Consider the following 13,120-nt stretch of genomic DNA (forward strand, 5'->3'; position numbering starts at 1 on the left):
ATCTTTTGTATCTTAACATACCTATCAGTGTGCCAATTTAAATTAGTTGTAATCATTCTTTCATAGGGTCTGATTTTCCTATATTCCTATTCTATAAATGAATCAAACATATATTCTCCTGATTTCATACATCTCTTCCCTACCTTTCAGACAGTTTTCTGTGTACTTGGGGCTAAAGTACCTCTCTTCCCTTTGGCCTGTTTTCTGGTTTCAGTTGTTCTTCTTCTAGTTCTATAAGTATCATCCTTATATCTGTTCAGGTAGACCTGGTAACTTAAGATATGGATAAGATTACTCACAAACTTTTTTTAACATTTAAAAAATATTTTTAAATTGACAAATAAAAATTTTATATATTTGTAGTATACGACATGATGTTTTAAAATGTGTATACATTGTGTAATGGCTAAATCAAACTAACCTATGCATTACCTCACATACTTATTTTTTTGTGGTAAGAACACTTAATATCTATTCTTTCAATAATTTTCAAGTATACAGTACATTATTATTAACTGTAGTTACCATGCTATACCATAGATTTCTTGAACTTATTCTTCCTGTCTAACTGAGATTTTGAATCCTTTTACTAGCATTTTCCCAATACCCTTACCACCACCTAACCTCTGGTAACCACCACTCTACTCTTCCTATGAATTCAATTCTTTTTTATTCTGTATATAAGTGAGATCATGTGGTATTTATCTTTCTGTGCCTGGCTTATTTCACTGTACATAACGTCTTTCAGGTTCATCTATGTTATTATTCAAATGACAGTGTTTCCTGCTTTTAAAAGGATTAATACTATTCCATTGTGTGTATATACCATATTTTCTTTATTCATTCTCCATTGATAGACGCTTAGAGTGATTCCATATCTTGGCTATTCTGAATAATGCTGCAATAAACATGGGAGTGCAGATATCTCTTTGGCATACTGATTTCATTTCCTTTGGATATGTACTCAAAGGTGGGATTGCTGAATCATACGGGAGTTCTATTTTTAAGTTTTTGAGGAATCTCCATACTGTTTTCCAGAATTGCTGTATCAATTTACATTCCTACCAACAGTGTGCAAGGAACATTCTTACCAACAAGATTACCTCCAAATTTTCAATTCCATGTTTTGTGGAAATCCAGTCTCTCCCTGATAATCCTGTGAGTGGCTGCTTTGCCTTTAATTATTTTGATTCTGCACTCAATCATTCAGACTTATGCCTGGTGAACCTGTACTTAACTATAAGCTCTTTTTATTTACCACACATCTACATTTTAGTTATACATTTGGGGTGTTCTCACATTCAGCTCCTCTAAAAGTGAGACCTGTGAGGAGGGCAGGGATGGCTTAAGTAGGGCAGAGATGCTCACCATTCTATTATCAATTTCTAGCACAGTACCTGGGACATAGTAGGCCCTTAAAGGGACTCAAAATGTAAGGAAAGTAGAATTGAAGAGGGCTTGGGGTTTGAGATCAAGAGCACAGAAAGAGAATATAGTTTTCTGTTTTCTTTCTTTTTTTTTTTTGAGACAGAGTCTCACTCTGTTGCCCGGGCTAGAGTGCCGTGGCGTCAGCCTAGCTCACAGCAACCTCAGACTCCTGGGCTCAAGCAATCCTTCTTCCTGAGCCTCCTGAGTAGCTGGGACTACAGGCATGCACCACCATGCCCGGCTAATTTTTTCTGTATGTTTTTAGTTGTCCAGATAATTTCTTTCTATTTTTTTTTAGTAGAGACGGGGTCTTGCTCTTGCTCAGGCTGGTCTCAAACTCCTGAGCTCAAACAGTTTGCCCGCCTTGGCCTCCCAGAGTGCTAGGATTACAGGCGTGAGCCACTGCGCCCAGCCAAGAACATAGTTTTGAAAATAAAAGAGAGATGAGGGTAGAGGAAAAGAAACAGAGAGAGGAGAGAGAGAGCGAGAGAGAGAGAGAGAGAATATGAATATTTCTTCCTTAAAGACAGGTGGGAAGAAGAAATGGATGAAAAAGCATATTGAGATAGAGGTAAATGAAGAATGAAGATGTTTTTCAGGTGGCCTCATCTCAGTTTTCCCAGAGTAGTAGAAAGTGTATAGATTTGGGGGTTATATAAAAATTAGATTAATATCTTAAATCTTCTAAGGGTATTATTAGACAAAGTACTTAATCTTGTGTACCCTCAGTTTCCACATTTATGAATTAATGATGATAAGAACACACAAGGTGATTGGTAATGATTAATAAAATAACAAAATCAGCATTGCATGATAGTTGTAGTACGGAACTGGAAATAGACATATTTTGACAGACTCTGGCCTCTGCTACATAATAGCTGAGTCATCTTGGGCAAGTTGCTTAAAGTCTTCAATTCTCACAAGGAGTAGTACGAAAAAAATGAGGAATCAAATTTATTAATGAAAGAAGTTACAAAATATGGTGAAAGAATGAAAATATAGAGGATGATAAATTTATATAAAATAAATTTATAGCTAATGGGTCAGAATTCAAACTGAGCCTATCTGCTCCTAAGGACCAGGGCTCTTAATCCCTAAGCTATATTGCCTCCTAGAATACAGCAATCTAATAAAAGAATGCAGAGTTAGAACTCTTACCTTTTTGAAAAAATAATGTTCTGTCAGTAATCAAAGTATTAGGGAAGGAAATGTGTACTTAGTAGAATCTTAAAAAATAGAAAATATTTTCTATTTTCAATAAATCCTGAAAATATAGCATCCTGTTTTTTATCTTTCATGGAATTCATGCCATGGAAAATACAGTAACAGTATGTTTTAACATATAGCTATACTAGATCAGAAGAGATAATAGTTTATTTCAGTTGGTCTTAAACATATCCAGTGGTATTTCATAGGAGTTATTTAAAATAAATCCTCACCTTTATTTGATAGCAAGGTTAGTAAAAACTTTTATAGGATGGAAAAGGAAAACAGTAGTTTTAGGCAGAATCAAGAGGCCTGCCTGTAGGTATCTGGTGTCAGAGCAGGCAATGATATGAGTTCAGATGAGCTTTAAGAATCTAAAGTCTTAAAGGTCAAGTAGAAAAACCAAAAAGAGGAAGTAAACAGATGGAAAAACATACCATGCTCATGGATTGGCAAACTGAACATTGTTAAAATGTCTATACTGTCCAAAGTGATCTACAGATTCAATGTAATCCCATTAAAATACCAACATCATTTTTCGCAGCTCTAGAAAAAATAATTCTACACTTCATATGGAAATGGAACCAGAGAAGACCCCATATAACCAAAGCAACCTTAAGCAAAAAGAAAAATTGGGAGGCATCAATTTACCAGACTTCTAACTATACTATGAGGCTATAGTAACAAAAACAGCATGGTACTGGCACAGGAACAGAGACATAAACCTATGAGTCAGAACAGAGAACCCAGATATGATACCATCTTCATTTCCCTCTGATATTTGACAAAACAGATAAAAAATAAACACCAGGGCAAAGAATCTCTATTCAATACATGGTGCTGGGAAAATTGGATAGCCACATGTAGAAGACTGAAACAGGATCTGCACCTCTCACCTCTCACAAAAATCAACTCACGATGGATAACAGGCTTAAACCTAAGTCATGAAACCATAAGAATTCTAGAAGAAAACATTGGAAAAACTCTTACAGACATCGGCCTATGCAAAGAATTTATGAAAAAGACCTCAAAAGCAATCACAGAAACACCAAAAAATAAATAAATGAGACCTGATTAAATTAAAAACTTCTGCACAGCCAAAGAAACTATTGCTAGAGTGAATAGACAACCTACAGAATGGGAGAAAATAGTTGCATGCTATATATCTGATAATAGAACTCAGGAAAATCAGCAAGAAAAAAAATCAAACAACCCATTAAAAAGTGGGCAAAAGATATGAACAGAAAATTTTTAAAAGAATACAAACTAATGGTTAACAAACATAAAAAAAATTCTCAGCACCTCTAATCATCAGGGAAATGCAAATCAAAACCACAATGAGGTATCACTTAACTCCAGTGAGAATGGCTTTTATCAAAAACTCCCAAAACAGCAAATGTTGGCATGGATGTGGACAGACAGGAGCACTCATACACTGTTGGTGGGATTGCAAACTAGTCTAACCTCTATGGAAAGTAGTATGGAGATACCTCAAAGAACTAAAAGTAGAACTACCATTTGATCTAGCAGTCCTACTACTGTGTATTTACCCAAAGGAAAACACCATATTCTATAAAAAAGACATCTGTGCTCAAATGTTTATAGCAGCACAATGCACAATTGCAAAGATGTGGAAACAACTCAAGCCCATCACTGCATGAGTGGATTAATAAAATGTGTATATGTATAGCATGGAGTACCACTCAGCCATAATAAAATGGTGAACTAATACCTCTTGTATTAACCTGGATAGAACTGGAGACCATTCTTCTAAGTGAAGTATCACAAGAATGGAAAAACAAGCACCATCTGTACTCACCATTAAATTGGAACTAATTGATCAACACTTATGTGCACACATGAAAATAACATTCATAGGAAATCAAGCAGTCAAGCAGGTGCAAGGGGGAGAAGAGGATGGGTAAATTCACACCTAATGGGTACAATGTACACTCTCTGGGGATGGGCACACTTTGACTCAAATGGTACAAAGGCAATTTATGTAACCATTATTTTTGCATTTATATTATGTTCTGAAATAAAAAAAAATCCAAAGTCTGGTATAATTTAAGGAACTGCCCTGTAGAGCAGGAACTATAGTAGTGATGGGGAACCTTTTCAGGTTGGAAGGCTGCATTAATTTAGCTGTAATCAAATAAGGCCAAATTCAAGAAGATACACGTAAAAATGTACATTATTTTGTAAAAATCTTCAATTAGATACATGTAAAAATGTACATTATTTTGTAAAAATCTAAGTATATGTGCTTAATAATTTCAAAAACTGAAAACTATTTGTTAATTTTAAAGTTAACTAACTTTTTAAAGACTTTCTTGTGTCTGCTTTTTGTTGGAAAGCATTTGAATATTTGGTTGCAGCCTGGAGGTCCACATTTGCAGGTGATCCTGTAAGTGGATATCAGTCATTTGTGACCTTAAGGGCATCAACACCTTGGGTAAAGTGGGAGAATGTAGATTTGCAGCAATAAGTGGTTAAGAAACCGGAAAGCATTTTTTGATCATGTTAACAAAGGCCTGGGTATTCTACTGCATTTTCCCATATTTCAATTGGATCTTTTTTAGCATCAAACAATGACTTTAAATGTCATCTACTGAGAGCTCAATAAATTCCATCTGTAGTTCTTTAGGTGCCTTGGTGATATCAACTAGGTGAGGCTGAAATGCTAATTTGAGTGTTATGTCATCATTCTCAGTCAGTGTACCTTTCTTTGTATTCTCCAATTAATAGGTCTATAACAGCTGTGTATTATTCAGATGATTCATATATATCATCCTGCTCATCAATGATCTTTGGTAACTGGGGAAAATGTTCATCTGAAATTTCCTTCTGAAGGAGAAGTGTTTTGATAAGAGATAGCTTTTATCAAAATGCTTGAATTTTTTGCTACATAACATATATAGACCTAGTTTTACCTTAGAAAGAAATATTCAAGTCATTTTGATTTGATAAGATATAACACAGAAATGCTGCATTCTTATAGAAATCTTCTTTCAATAATTCACATTGCTGATTCTGTGCTTCATAGAATTTAACTATCTGTTCTCTCAGAGATAAAATTTTGGCTAACACCTGTCCCTGAAATAACCAATGAACTTTAGAATAATACAGCAAATCCACACTGAATACATCACTGTTCAACTTTAGCATGTTATGAAACTGATGATGCCCATGTTGCATTTGCATGAATATAGTTAACAATCCTTATAACTTGTTGCAAAGTGTCACTTAAATTAGTAGCTTTAGCACAGAGATTTTGCTGATGGAAGGTAAAATGAAAAGAAATGAGAACATCTGGGTCTGTTAATACTTAATTTTATCTGTGCAGTAAACCCATTATGTTTTTCTTCCATACATCAATTTGCAATGAAAAATTTATCTTTTTCATGCTCTAATTGAATAGGACTGATAATTAACATCAGAAACGATAGCCAGCACCACAGACATCTCAATTGGTTCAGTTTACATAATTCTGATTGAAAAATTAAAATTGAGAAAACTTTCCACTTGGTGGGTGCCAAAATAATTGTGCCTAGATCATCTGCAGACAAGAGCAGAGTTTTCAATGAGAAAGTTAAACAAGTGGGATCAAAATCCTGAAGCATTTCTTCAAAGAATCATAACAGGAGATGGAAGGTGGCTTTACTAGTATCATCCTATTGACAAAGCACCATCAAAGCAATGGCTATGAAGAGATGGAAGTGGTCCAGTCAAAACCAAAGTGGACTTGTCAAGAGCAAAGGTCAGGGTAACAGTTTTTTTTTGGATGCTCAAGCATTTCGCTTGTTGACTTTCTGGAGGGCCAAAGAACAATAATATCTGCTTATTATGAGAGTGTTTGAGAAAGTTATCCAAAGCTTTAGCAGAAGAACACTCAGGAAAGCTTCACCAGAGAGTTCTTTTCTACCATGACAATGCTCCTGCTTATTCCTCTCATCAAACAGGACAATTTTGTGACAAAATTGGGAAATCATTAAGCATCCACCTTACAGTCCTGATTTGGCTCCTTTTGACTTCGTTTTGTTCCCTAATCTTAAAAATCTGTAAAGGGCACCCATTTTTATTCAGTTACTAATGTTATAGAAGACTACATTGACATAAATTCCTCAGTTCTTTAGAGATGCTGGTATCATCACTTACGAAAGAGCCTTGACCTTTATGGAGCTTATGTTGGGAACTAAAACTTTATATTTTTTATTTTTATATTTTAATTTCATTTTCAGTAAATTTTTGAAATCCCTTAATGTTTTATGATATGTGAACATTACACAGTAATATTTTTCCCTGTTGTTTTAAAATTATTTCTCTTTCTGTAATGATTTTCCCTTCTTAGCTTGGCTCTATAGTTGTGGCTTTTAAAACTGTATCTTGTCTGCTTCTGATCTCCAAATATTTATTGTAATGTAATATAAATGTAAGATTACATATTATTTATTAACATATGTACATACCTCTTTCTACATATGTAATGTACATACATAAATATATAAAATCTTGTACATAAGATTATATACTATGGAGATCTTATAATGACTTTACTGTTGTCTTGTGTGTGTGTGTGTGTGTGTGTGTAGACTCACTCAGAGTCTCACACTCTGAGGATCATTAAATGATTATATTTTATGTTAAGGCTTCTTCAGAGAGCCTTTATTCTATACTAATTCTTTCGTTGATTACCACATTATGCCTAAGTTTGGAAAGACTTCCTCTCTTGATACATTTTAATAAAGGACCCTTAGAACAACATAACTTCCATCTTTTTTTGGAGGCTGTAAATTATCATGACTGCTATTGCCTAAAGACCTCTATCTAATGGAAACCTTAAAAATACCATGTCAGGTTCCAATAGCTGGAAATAACTGGAAGTTATAATAGATCAGCAGGAAAATAGAGTTTAACTTTTTAAATGACTAACTAAAATTCAGAATTTTTTTAAATAAAATTTTAAAGTTAATTAGAGTTTATGATTTACAATGAGGCATGATGAAAATAATGTTGAATCAGGTATTATGAGACCTGAATACTTGTTTGGACTTCACTGATGTTTGCTGTATGACCTTGGGTAAGATAAGCCTCTAGGGCTTATTCATCATCAACTGAAACTTGGGGTTATTAACACCTTTCCTGCCCACCTCCTCATAGTGTTGTTAGGATGGGATGATACATGTAAAAATGTTATGTAAGTATTATAGTCTACAGAAGTTAGTATTATAAATGATAGTTAATATGTGCCAGTCATTGTGTTAAGCATTTATATCATTGTTACAACAGTTTTATGACACAGGCAACATTGATATTCTAGTTTTACATTTGAGGAAGGTGAGGTCCAGAGAGTATAAGGCAACTTGGTGAGCAGGAAAGGCAAGATTTGAATCCAGGTCTGTCTGACACTAGAACCAATGCTTATAATTGCATCATTTTCATCATTCATCTGAATAATATTGCTACATAGCATTATGTGTGAACTGGTTGAGGCAGTTAAAATATGGTACTTTTATTATCCATTTGAATTCTAATTGTGAAAACAAAAGAATATGTGTTTTTCATAAAAATGGAATGCCATGGAGTTCTAATCATCCAAATGTGTTTTTCTCTTAGAATTTAATTGTCCTGAATCCACTCACAGTGACTGAGGAGGAAATCAGACCATCACTAGAGAAACGCCTTGAAGCCATTATCAGTGGGGCTGCTCTGTTGGCAGACTCTTCATGCACAAGGGACTTCCACAGGGAGAGAATTATTGCAGAATGCAACGCCATTCGCCAGGCTCTTCAGGATCTGCTTTCAGAGTACATGAACAATGTAGGTAACTGGTCTGCCCTCCCATCCCTGTCCCCTCTCCTATTGTCCTTTGAGTATATGCTGAAATGCTTTCTGTGTATAAGATATAAATTACAAGTGAGTATGTGATTTTACATAGGTAGGCTTTTGGAGTGGGTTCTGTTTCATTGTTCATAGGATAAAGCAACTATGGGAGTTTCCAGGGATAAAATCAGAATCTGAGGTGTATTTACACATGATTGCTCTTTGTTTGTGTAAGCATCTAAGTTTTAGAAAAGGGAGTCAGGACTAGAGAAAAGAAACTAGGGTTGCGCATCAATTTAAGTGTTCTAAAGAAGATGAAGAGAGGAGCAGTTTGATCAAGGTTAAGTTGGTGAATCATAAAAAGGTATTAGAAGTTGGAATTTAGGTAGTATTGAACAAAAGCAATGCTGCAGGGATCATGAGCTATAGTTGAAGGTGTAAAGAGCCTATACAGTTTCAACACCTCTTAACCTTTTTTCAAATGTGACAATAGTGTCATACATTTTTTTGCAAGGTTAGCTATTGCTCAGAAATATTGGAAATGCTATCTAAATTTAGGACAAAAATACTTGTTTCAAGGTCCTTTTTGTTTCAGTTTGTCTATGTCTATATCTATAATCTTCACATGTGGAGTGTCTATAACTATTGTTCCCCTTGAATCTTAATGCCACTTATAAAATGAAGAAGAAAATCTTGAAGATATTGTCAATTTTCAATTATGTATTGATCATGAAAACTTCTTAAATAGAGCTAAACAAAATTAAAGAATTATAATAGGAATATTTTATTCATCTGCCTTATGATAAGTGGAATAATTCCAGATTTACAAAGGTATGTTTTGAGAATTATTAGTTACAGACTGTATTACTTTTTGGGTTATGAAATTCAAGATTTGAGATCATTCAGTATAAGTACTTTATGTGAATAATTGAATGCTGCTAAAATTAGTTGGTGAGCTTTGAGGATCCTTCAACACATTTGATATATCTTCGTATTCTTAATATTTGATGACTCTGGCTCCTGACCAAAAATCTCTTGCCTGTCAAGAAATCAAATTTGTAAAGTAGATTTCATGAATAATAACATATTAGTAATGTCATGCCCTATTAGAATGTCTGAAGTAAGCATATCCCCATTTTTAGCATATAATATATTTTTAAAGATTTTTCAAGGTAATTCATCAGTCACAAGAATCTTGGAAGATAATATTGTATTGAAATGCCTTCTCCTCTGTTCTGTAAACTATTAAAATTATTCTTATATTTATAGATAAAATATAGTAAAGTTATATATATATATTTATCTAGAAATTATAAAATTATAAATTCACCTTATCTAAAATATAAAGTTATTTTATTTTCTGTAGATACAAACTCAGATATATACATGTGTGCACACTCACTCACATACATAAGTAGGGATGGCTAAATAAATTGTCGGGCCTAGTGCAAAGTCTTAGACTTCTTGTTCAAAAAGCAAGGAAATAAAGCTTTTCCTTTCTTACACAGTCTCTCTTGACCTGTGGAAGGTTATTTTTATTTGATATTTAATGTTATGTTTCTTAGAGCACAGAGGTTCTTGTGGAGTGACTACAGACCCTCACAGACGTTCATGACCCAGTGACCCTAACCCACCCTGAGGTGTGTCAAAGCCCCCACCCAGAGTAGAGGGTTACAGTAAGTGCTGGACAGGAGAATAGGTGGCTGAGAATTTGTCTCAGGAAGTCACTGGGAGGAAGGACTGTGTATGAAGCTAGACACATGTGCTTCATTGGCCCATTGGACTACAGAAATCAAAGTTAAAATTGTTTAAAATTTCAAGACTATGAAACCACAAAAAAAAAAAAAAATCCAGGACATGGAAGAAAAAATCACTAAAGAAATCGAAATATTAAAGAAAAATCAAACTGAACTCCTGGAAATGAAGAATTTTTTCAGGGAACTACAAAACACGGTGGAAAGCCTCAAGAACAGGGTAGATCAAATGGAAGAAAGAATCTTAGAGACCGAAGATAACACCTTCCAATTAAATAAGTCAGTCACTGAGATAGAGCAAAGAAATAAGAGAAAGGACCAAAGTCTGCAAGAAATCTGGGATTATGTGAAGAAGACTAACGTGAGAGTTATGGGCATTCCTGAGGGTGAAGAAGATAATACGCAAGGGTTGGATAAGCTATTTGAAGATATAATAGAGGAAAATTTCCCAGGCCTTGCTAAAAATCTAGATATACAGGTACAAGAAGCTCAAAGGACCCCTGTGAGATTCATTGCAAATAGGAAGACACCACGTCATGCAGTCATCAGACTGACCAAAATATCCACTAAAGAGGTCCTTCTTTGAGCTGTAAGGCAAAAGAAACAAGTAACATACAAAGGAAAGCCCATTGAATAATGCCAGATTCCTCAACTGAAATCTTACAAGCAAGAAGAGACTGGGGCCCCATTCTCACTCTTCTGAAACAGAATAATGCCCAGCCTAGAATGTTGTACCCAGCAAAGCTAAGTTTTGTATACGAAGGAGAAATTAAGACATTCTCAGATAAGCAAAGACAGAGGGAATTCACCAAGACAAGACCAGCCCTCCAAGAAGTACTCAAAACAGAGTTACACGTGGACCAGCACAAGAAACGCTCATGAAGTGAAACTACTCAAAAGATAAAGATGAAAGGCCAGATACCACAATGGCTCAAGACAGAAATAATAGCAATGAAGTTCTACCCAACAGGATGAACAGAAATCTGCCCCACCTATAAGTTCTCTCAATAAATGTGAATGGCTTGAACTCCCCACTCAAGAGACATAGGCTGGTACAATGGATAAAAAAATACAGGCCAAGTATCTGTTGTCTCCAGGAAATTCACCTCACCCGCAAATATGCATTTAGACTGAAAATAAAGGAATGAAAATCAATATTTCAAGCAAACAGAAGCCAAGAGAAGGCTGGCATTGCAGTTTTGATTTCAGATAACTTAGTTTTTAAATCAACAAAAGTAATGAAAGACAAAGAGGGTCACTATATAACGGTGAAGGGTACAGTTCAACAAGAAGACATAACTATACTTAATACATATGCACCCAACTTAGGTGCACCCAGATTCATAAAGCAAACCCTACTTGATCTAAACCAAATGATAAACAGCAACACCATAATAGCCAGAGACTTCAACACCCTGCTGACAGCCAGGACAGATCCTCAAAACAGAAAATAAACAAGAAAATAATGGACTTAAACAGAACACTAGAACAAATGGACCTGACTGACATTTGCAGGGCATTCTATCCAAAAATCCACTGAATATATGTTCTTCTTATCAACTCAAGGGACATTCTCTAAGATTGACCATATCCTAGGACACAAAGCATGTCTTAAAAAATTAAAAAAAAATAGAAATTATATCATGCGTCTTCTCAGATTACAGTGGAATAAAAGAAGAAATCAACCCTAAAAGAAATTCTCATTTCTACTCAAAATCGTGGAAGCTAAACAACCTTCTCCTGAACGATTATTTTATAAATGAGGAAATCAAGATGGAAATCAAAAGATTCTTTGAACTAAATGACAAAGGAGACACAAGTTATCAAAATCTGTGGGACACAGCTAAAGCAGTCCTGAGAGGAAAGTTTATTTCCATAAATGACTATATCCAAAAAATAGGAAATTTAAGAATAGACAACCTAATGATTAGATCTAAAGAGCTGGAGAAAGAAGAATAGACCAACCCAAATCCAGCAGAAAGAGTGAAATTAATAAGATCAAATGAGAACTAAATGAAATGGACAACAGGAAAACTATACGGGAGATCAATACAACAAAAATTTGGTTCTTTGAAAAGATAAATAAAATTGACACGCCTTTGGCTAGACCAACTAAAAGCAGAAAAGAAAAAATCTCTAATAAGCTCCATCAGGAACATGAAAAAAGTTACAACTGATGCCACAGAGATACAAGATATCATCTATGAATTCTACAAAAACCTTTATGCACGCAAACTGGAAAATGTGGAGGAAATGGAAAATTTTTAGAAACACACAACCTCCCTACGCTCAACCAGGAAGAAATAGAATTCTTGAACAGACCAATATCCAGAACTAAAATTGAAACAGAAAAAAACAAAACAAAACAAAAAACCTTTCCAAATAGAAAAGCCCTGGACCAGATGGTTTCACACCCAAATTTTACCACACCTACAAAGAAGAACTGGTGCCTATCCTACAAAAGTTATTCCACAACATTGAAAAGGATGGAATCCTCCCCAACACATTTTATGAAGCCAACGTAACCCTGATACCAAAATCAGGAAAGGACACAACAAAAAAGGAAATCTACAGACCAATATCCCTTATGAATATGGATGCAAAAATTCTCAATAAAATCCTAGCAAATTGAATCCGGGTGCTTATCAAGAAAATAATCCATCATGACCAAGTGGGCTTCATCCCAGAGATGCAGGGATGGTTCAACATACACAAATCTATAAATGTACTTCACCACATAAATAGAAGCAAAAACAAAGACCATATGATCCTCTCAATAGATGCAGAAAAAGCGTTTGACAAAATTCAACATCTTTTTATGATAAGAACGCTTAATAAAATAGGCATAGATGGGGCCTACCTAAAAATGATACAAGCCATATATGACAAACCCACAGCCAACATCATAG

At 34.7% G+C, this 13,120-nt stretch overlaps 1 protein-coding gene across 1 annotated transcript in view; it reads left to right on the top strand.

The window, feature by feature from the left end:
* Window positions 1-13,120, top strand: part of CTNNA3 (catenin alpha 3) — a 1,434,719-nt gene that overhangs the window by 316,726 nt on the left and 1,104,873 nt on the right. The window contains exon 6 of the mRNA XM_069460558.1: window positions 8,251-8,454. Coding sequence (XP_069316659.1) covers window positions 8,251-8,454 — 204 coding nt within the window. The remainder of the gene's footprint in view (window positions 1-8,250; window positions 8,455-13,120) is intronic.

The sequence above is a fragment of the Eulemur rufifrons genome, chromosome 28 (genome assembly GCF_041146395.1).
Source record: "Eulemur rufifrons isolate Redbay chromosome 28, OSU_ERuf_1, whole genome shotgun sequence".
NCBI lineage: Eukaryota > Metazoa > Chordata > Mammalia > Primates > Lemuridae > Eulemur > Eulemur rufifrons.